This window comes from Anabrus simplex, chromosome 2, assembly GCF_040414725.1.
Source record: "Anabrus simplex isolate iqAnaSimp1 chromosome 2, ASM4041472v1, whole genome shotgun sequence".
NCBI classification, from domain to species: Eukaryota; Metazoa; Arthropoda; class Insecta; order Orthoptera; family Tettigoniidae; genus Anabrus; species Anabrus simplex.
Genome location: NC_090266.1, coordinates 274,676,723 through 274,690,637, shown reverse-complemented (window position 1 = coordinate 274,690,637; position 13,915 = coordinate 274,676,723). Strand labels below are relative to the sequence as shown.

The following is a 13,915-nucleotide window of genomic DNA, read 5'->3' as shown; positions in this document are numbered from 1 at the left end:
AAAGCCAAGGATGAGACTGAGACAGGACAATGAAAGTAACAAATTTATTCTAGCCCGTACCAGAAGACATAGTGCACTGTAAACACTACATCTCGCCAGCAAAGACATGTTATAAAGGATATTGAAAGAAATATTAATCAAATTCCAGGTGAAATAAGTGACTCACAACTTTATTGTAATAATCTCAACTTACCAAGCACACACAAGTGATGAAGAATCTCATACATAGTGACTATTGTCCATGGTCGTGCTGCTGTCAGTGGGTACACAACAAACACCTCTATGTTAGATAAAGTAAGTCTAGTTTAGAATCGAGAGAACGAAACTTCAATGCTATGTAAATTATTATATGGCACGCTGGGAGTTACTAAAGTGATGTATTGTTCTGTCTTAGGACAACTGCCCCTTTAAAATATCAAACGTATATTTCTACACTTAAAACAATAAATGACTAGACAGTTGTTGACAGACTTATATCCTCCCAACTACCTCCGACCGAAGGCGCTCGGCGAGAGCTTTGCGTGCCTTTAGTGTTTTGGAGTTGACGTCTGCTTCTCCGGCCAAGGCAGACTGAGCCGCTCTTGCTGAGCGTGGTCTGGACCTCGTGATCGTTACTTCTGCTTCCCGGAGCTGCTTCTCCCTCTCCTGTTTCTTAAGGGCCAACAACTTGTCTCTCTGAGATTTCAGGTAAGCTTGCCTCCTAGCCAATTCCTCTGGATCAACCTGTAATAAAATCAATATACAAAGCGTAAAAATACGACCGTATTCGCTATTCAGGAAGTCACTACAAATACTATGTATGTTGAAAATAAGGCCACTGCTCTATTTCGCAGTTTCTGTAACCGACAAAGTGGACACTGGTTGTCCAAGTCATGATTTATACAATTTCCAGTGACCCTTTTTTTCCCGTTATTGCAATTTTGCGCTACTGGGTACTCGTATATCCTACTCGTTAACGGATATTTGAAATAAACACCAGGAAGATGACATTGTAAGATTTGTGGATCATCCTTTGTCTGCCATGTTAGTTGGGCATGTTTTATTATAGAATTGTGTTAATAGCAGAGAGAGAGAGAGGTAATTGAATTGAATTTACAACTTACATGCCACTGAGGCTGAAAAGACCCTTTATGTAGCGTCTTCTTATAATACAATACAGGTTTATGAACACACTAACTACATTTTTATAATATTAAAACATTAAACAAAACACGAAGCTTTAAAAAAATGAAAATACAGATACCAAGTCCAGTAAAATTTAAACAAACATTGTATAATAAGTAAGAAAGTAAATCATTAAGCCCATTTGTTATTTTAGACTACATGGATCTAAAGTATATATAAAGCTAAAGCAGATAAACAATTTTCTTCGAAATACACATATTTTTTATTGTTAGACACAAGAATGCCTGATCTCAGCCTCTTACGTACTCCTCAGGAAAGATAGGTGTCAAGGATTACTTTAGTTGGGTACAGTTAGTGTTATTTGCGAAGCGGTGAAGATTAAAGACGTTAAAGATGCGTGATGCAGTGCAAACAAAGGATTTGTTAAATTTAGTGGTACGATGAAGGGGAATTTGAAGGGTAGTTTGTGTAAACCTATTATCTCTGTTATGTACCGACTCCATAGGTTTAAATGCATTATAAAGGTAGGATGGTGATTTCAGTTTGAGAATTTTGTGCATAGCAACAGCTACTGAGATTTCCCGACGTTCATGGAGTTTCAACCATTGTAGCTGTATGTAATAGGGTGTTATGTGTTCATCACCCCTGGCATTTGTCACGTAACGAACACATGCGTTTTGTACCCTCTGTAGTTTTATGTTCAAAGTTTCAGATAAGTCGTATACGACTGAACCATAGTCAATTATTGGAAATATAAGACTTTGAACATGTAGTTTTCGCATGAAAGGTGGTGTACAGGACACGTTACGTTTCAAAATATGCATGGATGACACAACTTTTCGGATTACATTTGACGTATGATCAGACAAGGATAAGGTTCTGTCGAAAATTAGATCTAGATTGTTAACGGTGTCACTATTGTGGATATCTGTCTCTAGAATTGTTAATGCTGGGAGGGATTTGAGGGGAACAGTTTTCAGGAGTTTTGTGTAACCTATGCAAATAAGCTGGGTCTTAGCCACATTTAATTGAAGGTTATGATTTGCTCTCCATTCGATCAATCGAGAGATGTCATGGTTAAAATGCTTTATACAAGAAGATGCATTAGTGGGACAAAAGTGGAAGTAAGCTTGTCAGTCATCAGCATACATGTGAAAGGTATTGCTTTTAAAGACTTCAGACATGTCATTAATATAAACAGAAAAACATAAAGGACCGAGGACTGATCCTTGTGGTACGCCACAGTTTACTGATTCCCAGCTAGAGGATCGTCCGTTAACAAACGTGACTCTTTGTGATCTATTTGACAGATATGATTCAAATCACGACAGAGCACGCTGGGAGAAACCAACTGACTTCAGCTTAGCAAGAAACAACTCATGATTAACAGAGTCAAATGCCTTAGAGAAATCAAAGAGACATAATAATAATATTATAGTAAGCTGCCTCTTATCGGTGGCCGCGCGTATATCACTGTAACCTTCAGAAGAGCAGTAGTAGTACTATGGCCCTTCTTGAAGTCAGATTGGTAGGGATTTAAAATGTTGTATTTAGACAAATATTCACATATCTGCTCATGAAAATTTTTTTCTAGTGCCTTACTAAGTGCACAGAGGATTTTGATAGGCCTAAAATCACTACAGACTGCTGGTATTTTCTTCTTGGGCACAGGACGTACATTGGCACGCTCCCACTCTGAGGGATAAACTCCATTCTGTAGAAAGAAGTCAAATAAATGCACAAGGGCAGGAAGAAATATGTCCATGCAGGTAGAAATCATGGATATTGGAATATTATCCGGACCTTTAGCTTTAGTTCGAATTGATCTGACTGCTTTTTCTACCTGTGAAGGGTGTACGTACATGAAATAGAATTTATCTCTGTTACTTGGAGTGAGAAGTCTATAATGTTTGGCAGTCTCTGATACTTTCGGACAGTTGGAGTTAGAGACTGATGTGATAATTCTTTTTTGGTGCGCATGCTTGTCGTAGAGTGAAAGTAAAAAGCTGTTGAAGAGAGACACTTTTTGATCTACGTCATTAGATTGAAAAAACACATTCCAGGGTAGTAATTCAGCGTCAGCACGAAAATTGTTCACGTCAAATTTACTGAAGTCTCGAACAAAAATTGTTTTAGGAATTTGTTTTGGCGTGGATAAGGTGAATACAGCATACAGCAAGTCATGGCCAGAAAAACCGGCAGCTGGTTCCCTGTCCGTATTCTACTACCAACTCATTGCAGTTCGATGAGATTATGTCGAGAGTGCTTTCAGAAGTGGCAGTATGAAAGGTTGGATTGATTGGAAGGCAGTCGAGTTTACAAGCGTTGAGCACATCACGTATTTTTTCGCTTTCAAACGCCCCAGTTCCGAACCGAGTATTAACATCGCCCACAACGAATATATATTTATAATTCATAACATGAGAGTACATATCATTCAGAAATGTATCCATGAACCCTACTTTTGGTGGACGATATATACAAGCGAAAAGAATTTTAGTGTCTGAAAGGGCTATATCAAGGATTATGTACTCAGGTTTTTTGCTGTACTCTGCAGGAGATTTACTAAGTACACTACATTTGATGCTGTTCTTCAAGTAAACTGCAACACCACCAGCGGCTCTGTTCATTCTGTGGTCACCGAAAATATTATACCCATCGAGACAGATGGCAGAATCTGGTACTGAAGGTTTAAGAAATGTTTCACTGACTGCGATAATATCAAACGAACTCTTGGCAAAAATGTGCCGGAACTCGGATGTATGGGAGGAGTCGACAAGAGACTGAGAATTGATATGAATGACCTTAAAATTTCTTGTGTTTCTCACACTAACATCGTATAGTAAGTCAGATAAGACACACTAATTACTTGTCATGAGTACAATATAATACAAAGGGTTCAATAGTTCAATAGCAGATCGTTCAAAGAAGTATGATGAATTTAGTAGCCTATACTAATATAATTTAAAGATTTAGAAATTATGTGATGAAGTGAAATAAATAAATGAGTAGAAAATTGGTATAAAATGAATCGCGTTAGCAGATATTTCTAAGTATAAAAAATATTATTGTAACTAATATACTACGCTAAATAGAATTGTTGAGAAAGAGAGACTTTGGAATTGTTAGTCTCACCAGAATTATCTCGGGAGAGAGAGAGAGAGAGAGGGACTGAAAATTTATAAATCACGACTTGTAGTATCAGTTGGGATTACGGGTTCGAACTGTGTCGCACATGTGTGCTTGGCTCTGTTCTACGGCCGGGTACCCTTCCTGACGTCAATTTTATGTGGAATGATCTCTTCACTATTGCGTATTTCTGTGGTATGTTTTGTATTGAATTGTATTGAAATGAACGCAAACACTCAGTTCCATACCAGAGAAATTAACCGGACGTGGAAAAAAATCCCTTTCTTTGGCAGGAATCGGGTCTCTCTGACCGAAAGTCATGACGCTGACCATTCAACCAAGGAATACGACTGAAGATGACATCCTCACCAACCGAGTGAGTTGGCCGTGTGGTTAGGGACGCGCTGATGTGAGCTTGCATTAGGGAGGTAGTGGGTTCGAACCCCACTGTTGGCAGCTCTGAAAGTGGTTTTCCGTGGTTTCCAATTTTCAAACCAGGCAAATGCTGGGGCTGTACCTAAATTAAGACCACGGCCATTTCCTTCCCATTCCTCGCCCTTTCCTATCCCATCGTCACCATAAGACCTATCTGTGTCGGGGCGAAGTAAAGCAAATTGTAAAAAAGAGAGAGAGAAAGAGGGAAGACATCGTCACCTCAGGGAAAAGAAATACAACTGCTGAGAAACGTGAAGAGAAGAGCCGCATGGACTTATATGATAAAAAAATTAAGTGGCGCAAGGGAAATTTATTTGGCTAAAGCGACATGGAATGACCGGAGGTTATATCGAGCAGAAATCTGAATCATCTAACGCCCTGCGTGACATAATTATCACACAAATTATATTCGAGGTCAACTTGACCTGTTCTCTTAGCATTTAATGCAACACATTTTAGTACCATAAGCAGTCTCTGATGGAACTGTTTATAAACATTGCTCTTAGGTACGGTAGTATTTATGTGCTGCAATCATTTTTTTACAATTGGATTTACGTTGCAAATGTCACATAAAATGTGAAAGCACAAAGAACCATTTTTTTTTTGCTAGTTGCTTTACGTCGCACCGATACAGATAGGTTTTATGGCGACGATGGGATAGAAAAGGGCTAGGAGTTGGAAGGAAGCGGTCGTGGCCTTAATTAAGGTACAGCTCCAGCATTTGCCTGGTGTGAAAATGGGAAACCACGGAAAACCATCTTCAGGACTGCCGACAGTAGGATTCGAACCCACTATCTCCCGGATGCAGGCTCTCAGCCACGACCAACTCGCCCGGTCAAAAAACCATTAAAAGAGTAGGAACTGAATATGTGGAATACCGTACTATTTTAGGTAGGAGTTTCAATGAAGTCCGCCTCTGTGGTGTAGAGGTTAGCGTGATTAGCTGCCACCCCCGGAGGTCCGGGTTCGATTCCCGGCTCTGCCACGAAATTTGAAAAGTGGTACGAGGGCTGGAACGGGGTCCACTCAGCCTCGGGAGGTCAACTGAGTAGAGGTGGGTTCGATTCCCACCTCAGCCATCCTGGAAGTGGTTTTCCGTTGTTTCCCACTTCTCCTCCAGGCAAATGCCGGGATGGTACCTAACTTAAGGCCACGGCCGCTTCCTTCCCTCTTCCTTGCCTGTCCCATCCAATCGCCCCATCCCTCCACAAGGCCCCTGTTCAGCATAGCAGGTGAGGCCTCCTGGACGAGGTACTGGTCATTCTCCCCAGTTGTATCCCCCGACCCAAAGTCTGTAACTCCGGGACACTGCCCTTGAGGCGGTAGAGGTGGGATCCCTCGCTTAGTCCGAGGGAAAAACCGACCCTGGAGGATAAACAGATTAAGAAGAAGAAGAAGTTTCAATGAACATGTTTTTGTAACACGATGTTATTAGTATATACAGAGTGTATCCGTGGTGATGTTACTAACTTTCAGGGATGATGGAGGACGGCAAATGGATCAATATGAGATAAGGAACCGTAGTCCGGAAACGATAGAGTCAAGAGTTAAGCAACATTCTACTCATTTAACTCCGTTTACCTGCACAAGTTTCACAAGCTGCTCCCTTTACAACAAATATTCGAAATGGCATCCCCCAGCGTCAATGCAAGCAGGCATCACCGCACGAAGTTCTGTTGTACCCGTTCGAATATCTCCGGTGTCGTTTGAACAGCGTCGCACCGGGCCAGTTGGCCGTGCGGTTAGGGCCACGCAACTGCGAGCTTGCATCCGGAAGATAGTGGGTTCGAACCCCATTGTCGGCAGCCCTGAAGGTGGTTTTCCTTTTTTTCCCATTTTACACCAGGCCAATGCTGGGGCTGTACATTAATTAAGGCCACGTCCGCTTCCTTCCCACTCCTAGGCCGTTCCTATTCTATCGACGCCATAAGACCTATCTGTGTCGGTGCGACGTAAAGCCAATTGTAAAAAAAAAGGCTTTATCTATGGCCGCGGCGCATACTGTCCGCACGGCAAGAGAAAAGGTAATTTAGTAATTGCAACCTATCCTTGCACATCCAGGCCAATCTCTGTCATGAGAACAGTGGCCCCTTCGGGGCCACACTCCCTTCGAGAGGCTTTTTCTATCGCCGCGACACATTCTGTCCACACGGCAAAATAAATAAATAAATAAATAAATAAATAAATAAATAAATAAATAAATAAATAAATAATAAATACAGCCATATCAACCAACAACCAACAGTTGGCAGCAGTGCTATTCCTCTTACCTCTACATACCTCGGCGCTACTAGTGGAAACCTAAGTATTGCCGAGCTCGATAGCTGCATTCGCTTAAGTGCGGCCAGTATCCAGTATTCGGGAGATAGTAGGTTCGAACCCCACTGTCGGCAGCCCTGAAAATGATTTTCCGTGGTTTCCCATTTTCACACCAGGCAAATGCTGGGGCTGTACCTTAATTAAGGCCATGGCCGCTTCCTTCCCACCCCTAGCCCTTCCCTTTCCCATTGTTGCCATAAGACCTATCTGTGTCGGTGCGACGTAAAGCTACTAGCAAAAAAGAAAAGCTAAGTATTAAAGAAAGGACAGTCACTTCGCGTGCGCCACATAATGGTGCCTCGTGTTGCTAACATTGCGGGGTGGACTCTATAATTACGCTAATGTTATGAATGTAAATACGGAGATTGTTCCATTACAGTTATCAAAGTGATTTGTGAGCTTCCCTCTTTTTTCTTACCTCGCTTTGCACAGGCTCGCTTTCCGATTCCTCTGGCGTCTTCTCTGTTTCGGTCCCTGACGGATTTGAGGATGAATCTGAAAGAAGAACAGGCATTATTAACGAATTTCAGACAATTAATAATGTACATTTAGGACAAAAAATTACGTGCGCTCTTACAGAAAGGGTAGTTGGCCCAACTGAAATCTCATAGGTCCTTGCTAAGTGGGTCACAGGCGTTGGGCCAAAGAGATGCCAGTGAACTTCGGAAAAATGATTAATTAGCATATCCTAAATTTATTGGTAGGGGGAGACCAGGGAAAAATGATCCATCTGAGGTAAGTTTATGCACAAAATGCATGAACATCACAGTACGTTAAAGACAATCCGAGGTCTGTGGCAATATGATCCCTCTTTTTCTTAGATAGTTCAATAACTTTGTACTTCCCTTAAGATTTATTGCATCGGCCTATGCCATATGTTTGGAACAACTTATTAAATATTTGGGAATAACAGAGGAACATAGAATTATATATGAAATTAAATAATTCCGAAAATGTTTTATCCATTTTTTATTCATCACAAAGTGTGAAAATAATACAATATTGTTCTCAAGAACACATGAAATAATAAAAACACAAGGATCAATCTAGACATTTAACTTCTTACGGCTTAGTGGGTATCTTTTTCTGTTAGGTCTACAATTAGGCCTATCGGAAATGAAATAATTATATAATAATAATAATAATAATAATAATAATAATAATAATAATAATAATAATAGCGTGATTAGCTGCCACCCGTGGAGGCCCGGGTTCGATTCCCGGCTCTGCCACGAAATTTGAAAAGTGGTACGAGGGCTGGAACGGGGTCCACTCAGCCTCGGGAGGTCAACTGAGTAGAGGTGGGTTCGATTCCCACCTCAGCCATCCTGGAAGTGGTTTTCCGTGGTTTCCCACTTCTCCTCCAGGCGAATGCCGGGATGGTACCTAACTTAAGGCCACGGCCGCTTCCTTCCCTCTTCCTTGCCTATCCCTTCCAATCTTCCCATCTCTCCACAAGGCCCCTGTTCAACGTAGCCGGTGAGGCCGCCTGGGCGAGGTACTGGTCATACTCCCCAGTTGTATCCCCCGACCAAGAGTCTGAAGCTCCAGGACACTGCCCTTGAGGCGGTAGAGGTGGGATCCCTCGCTAAGTCCGAGGGAAAAACCGAACCTGGAGGGTAAACAGATGATGATGATGATAATAATAATAATAATAATAATAATAATAATAATAATAATAATAATAATAATAATCCACTCTAGTACATTGTTCATGAGCCCATTGTTTGCACATTTGATATATAATCTAACCTTCGTCACGCACAGATCGTAACAAGTGACTTGTATGGGGAAATTTCTACCTGTCCCGAAGAATACGTTTTGAAACTGGCACAATTGACTTCAATTACGCATCACACGCTGCTTATCCGTCTGTTGCTCCCAGTCATAACACCACATGGCGTGAAATTTCCACCGAGGACAGACTGTCAAGACAAATAAATCTCGTGTGGCTATTTCTAGCCGGGTGCAGCCCTTTTAAGGCAGACCCTCCGATGAGGGTGGGCGGCATCTACCATGTGTAGGTACCTACGTGTTATTGTGGTGGAGGGTAGTGTTATGTGTGGTGTGTGAGTTGCAGAGATGTTGGAGACAGCACAAACACTCAGCCCCCGAGCCATTGGAATTAGCCAATTAAGGTTAAAATCCCTGACCCGGTCGGGAATCGAAGCCGGGACCCTGTGAACCGAAGGCCAGTACGCTGACCATTCAGCCAGCGAGTCGGACATTGTCGAGATGAATGACATGCAGTACCCGCGCGAATTTCTTTGAGTTAAACTTATCGTGGAAATAAAGCGATGTGACTGTGGAAATGAAACCTGAAATGAGTTTGTAAAACACGTCATTTTCGTAACTCGACAGCCCTTCACCTCGGTTCGTTAGGTCGAGTATCCAGTACTCTATGTGGAAGGAAGGAAGCTTGCAGTTTTACGTGACTGTTAATCGGACCATTATAAGCCATTGTACACGCACGCACAGTAATGGTGTCCCGACATAAACAATCAACACTGCCCCACTCCAGTACTGAAAAGGAGGGGAGAGAGTAAAGGGATAGTGCTGAAGGCCACTCCAGTACTGAAAAGGAGGGGAAGGGAGTGAACAGGTAGTGCTGAATACACAGTGTGTGTATTCCGGCGTTTTACTGTAACATTGTAATAAGATGGCTCCTATCCTATCACTGGTGAATCGTGGACGTATTATTGGCATGTGGTGAGGCTCACATGGTCCCAAGCAATAGCACAAGCAATACCCTGCAGTATTAAGACAGTTTGGAGATGGATAGAAATATGGCAAGAACGAGGTGAAGAAGGATTGGTAGACCCGATGTAACGCAGCTACAAAATATTCCTAACTAGTATAAAATAATTTTCGGTTAAAAAACCTCCTTTACCTCTTAATACTGTAATTATCAGAGTAGGTTACTTTTTTAATTTTTCATCAGCATCATCATCTGTTTACCCTCCAGGTTCGGTTGTTCCCTCGGACATAGCGAGGGATCCCACCTCTACCGCCTCAAGGGCAGTGTCCTGGAGCTACAGACTCTTGGTCGGGGGATACAACTGGGGAGTATGACCAGTACCTCGCCCAGGCGGCCTCACCTGCTATGCTGAACAGGGGCCTTGTGGAGGGATGGGAATATTGGAAGGGATAGGCAAGGAAGAGGGAAGGAAGCGGCCGTGGCCTTTAGTTAGGTACCATCCCGGCATTCGCCTGGAGGAGAAGTGGGAAACCACGAAAAACCACTTCCAGGATGGCTGAGGTGGGAATCGAACCCACCTCTACTCAGTTGACCTCCCGAGGCTGAGTGTACCCCGTTCCAGCCCTCGTACCACTTTTCAAATTTCGTGGCAGAGCCGGGAATCGAACCCGGGCCTCCGGGGGTGGCAGCTAATCACGCTAACCACTACACCACAGAGGCGGACTTTTTAATTTTTTTAATGTTAAAATGCTGTTTGTTCGGGGCGTCGACCTATAGAGTTCTTTAGCCCCTACTTGCACAATGTATGAACCTGCATGTAATTGGAATTGCGGAAGTGTTGAGTGTTGAATGTGAGGATCGTTAAGGACGACACAAACATGCAGTCCCCAGGCCAGGGATATAATCATTTACAATTAAAACCCCCTGACCCGACCGGGAATCGAACCCGGGGCGGCCGGACGCGTTGCCCCGTACACCGCGGGGCCGGACGAGTAGGTAACCTAATGCTGTACTTCAATACATCCGCCACTCTGCCCATTTCGATCACAACGAAGTCTTGTAGCGGGCTGTCTGAATGCAGTCCATGCAGCAATGCGTTAAGCGGGAAGGTGAGTCATTGTGCCTTCGACACTACCCCTTCACTCTCTTCTCCCATGTTTTGTACTGGATTGGCCTTCAACACTAACCCTTCACTCTCTCCCCTTCTTTTCAGTACTGGAGTGGGGCAGTGTTGATTATTTATGTCGGGACACCATTACTGTGCACGTCTGTACCTATTACTTACGTCCAATCCGAATCAGCAGACGTGACATTTACCTCGAAAATCTCAAAGGAATCGAACCCGGTCCGTCTTGCTGAGAAGCAAAGTAGCCTGAGTGCTGTGCCATCACGCCTTGTTCCGAGAAACTACTGTAATAATAATAATAATAATAATAATAATAATAATAATAATAATAATAATAATAATAATAATAATAATAATAATAGTAATGGGGCATTATGATCCCCCCGGGGTATACTGATCCCTTTCACTGGTCGTTTTGCCCCATTTGCTCCTATCGCAGAAAGGACAATGCAACGCCTAAATTACATTAATATGTACGAAATGAAGCATCAGCATGCAACTGCATTCAATGATCAACACACTTACGTACTCGTCCGCCTCTGTGGTGTAGTGGTTAGCGTGCCACGAAATTTGAAAAGTGGTATGAGGGCTGGAACGGGGTCCACTCAGCCTCGGGAGGTCAACTGAGTAGAGGTGGGTTCGATTCCCACCTCAGCCATCCTAGAAGTGGTTTTCCGTGGTTTCCCACTTCTCCTCCAGGCGAATGCCGGGATGGTACATAACATAAGGCCACGGCCGCTTCCTTCCCTCTTCCTTGCCTATCCCTTCCACTCTTCCCATCCTTCCACAAGGCCCCTGTTCAGCATAGCAGGTGAGGCCGCCTGGACGAGGTACTGGTCATTCTTCCCAGTTGTATCCCAGACCAAGAGTCTGAAGCTCCAGGACACTGCCCTTGAGGCGGTAGAGGTGGGATCCCTCGCTGTGTCCGAGGGAAAAGCCGAACCTGTAGGGTAAACAGATGATGATGATGATGATGACACGTACTCACGAATAAATTCAGTTATACACTGTGGGACACAAAGAAATGCAAAACAATCACTTACCTTAGATCAAGATGACTTATAACAACGTTTACATGTCTAGAATTTTCAAAAATAAAGCTGAGCGAATCTAACTCACAACACAGACGTGACCACAACTAAAGACTTACTTAGCCTTCGAATTCTCCACAGCAGATATTAACGGTGATCGTTTTGGCCGGGGGATCATTTCGCCATGGTCTCCCCTAGTAATCATTTGGCCACAAAATCAACACGAAGGTGATAATTAATTGCTGAAAATGGCCGGGCAGCTTGGAGGAGACAATAAATGATGCTGTAGAATGGCCTTGTGTATATCTTCTTCTTCTTAATCTGTTTAACCACCAGGGTCGGTTTTCCCCTCTACCGCCTCAAGGGCAATGTTCTGGAGCTTCAGACTCTGGGTCGGGGATACAACTGGGGAGAATGACCAGTACCTCGCCCAGGCGGCCTCACCTGCTGTGCTGAACAGGGGCCTTGTGGAGGGATGTGAAGATTGGAATGGACAGGTAAGGACGAGGGAAGGAAGCGGCCGTGGCCTTAACTTACGTATCATCCCGGTATTTGCCTGGAGGAGAAGTGGAAAATCACGGAAAACCACTTCCAGGATGGCTGAGGTGGGAATCGAACCCACCTCTACTCAGTTGACCTCCCGAGGCTGAGTTGACGCCGTTCCAGCCCTCGTACCACTTTTCAAATTTCGTGGCAGAGCCGGGAATCGAACTCAGGCCTCCGGGGGTGGCAGCTAATCACGCTAACCACTACACTACAGAGGCGGACCCTTGTGTATATACTTCAGAAAACAGAGATAGTTCTATTTTTAAATTAAATAAAACACCTTATACCGAAAATACGATTTTGACAACACGAATGGTGTTTCACGCTCTACAAACACATTTTACTAACACGTACATTATAGAAATATATCGGGGCGATGACCTAGATGTTAGGCCTCTATAAACAATAAGCATCATCACCATCATCATGACAAATACCTCGAAAAAACGCTATATGACAATGTTGAGATTGAAGGTGCTCAAATACGTCGGCCTCGTGTCGGTAGATTTACTGACACGTAAACGAACTCCTGAGGGACAAAATTCCAGCAACTCGGCGTCTCCGAAAACCGAGAAAGTAGTTAGTGGGACGTAAACCCAATAACAGTGCAAACGTTGAGGGGAGAAATACTGACCCGCAGCACGTGTATCACTTAGAACGAAAATTCGTTGATGTAGTTCATGCAATACTGAACCTTAGATGACAGAACCTTTCTGGTCAGAGTTCATAGCTGAAATATTGCCGCATAGTGGTTTTTATAGGCGCCACGACGATATCAAATATTGTGGTTTCCATACGTCTGTATCATTTATAATGGAATTTAAAGATTGTGCAGCATGAAATAGTGGCCATCTCTACATATAAAAAAGTCAATGCTAATAATCCAATCCTTTATTAGCACAAACGGGGAAACTACCGAGTTTCTATGGAAAATGACTCATTTTTTCTTACTATGGACGGGCTATGTAACAACAGCAGGTGCGTTGCGATGTCCTGATATCTTCACTGATCATCGTACGAAGTTTCAAGGCATTCGGTCCGGTTCAGCACAAACAGTTCTCTCGTCCGTGAGCTGGAAATTGGGCGGTTCATTGTGTTTGTGAGAATAGAGGAAAACTAGAGCCCTAGTGTGTGTATGTTTGTGTGTGTGAGAGAAATAATTCTTATATCAACACAACCGCATCCACTGAAAATTTGGGTAACTTACTAACACTGAATTGTTGGAAGCGAATGAAGCTGTCCATGTATGCTGCATGTGTTTTAACTTCGCACTAACACATCGAAGGTTTTCGGCGACTAAGTGATGGTAAAGGGCTAGGACTGGGAAGGTAGCTGCCCATGGCCTTAATTAAGGTACAGTCCCAGCATTTGCCTCCTGTGAAAATAGGAAACCACGCAAAACCACCTTCAGGGCTATCGACGGTGGGATTCGAACCCATTATCTTCCGAATGCATCCTCTCAGCTACATGTATGAATGCAAGAGTGAGATATGTAGGAGAGTTCGT

At 43.3% G+C, this 13,915-nt stretch overlaps 1 protein-coding gene across 1 annotated transcript in view; it reads right to left on the bottom strand.

Moving 5' to 3' along the window:
* Positions 1-246: 246 nt before the first annotated feature.
* LOC136862774 (cilia- and flagella-associated protein 36) overlaps positions 247-13,915 on the bottom strand; it is a 126,028-nt gene continuing 112,359 nt past the window's right edge. Inside the window, exons 6-7 of the mRNA XM_067139020.1 lie at positions 7,427-7,503; positions 247-723 (exon numbers count right to left, since the gene is read on the bottom strand). Coding sequence (XP_066995121.1) covers positions 472-723; positions 7,427-7,503 — 329 coding nt within the window. The 3' untranslated portion in view covers positions 247-471. The remainder of the gene's footprint in view (positions 724-7,426; positions 7,504-13,915) is intronic.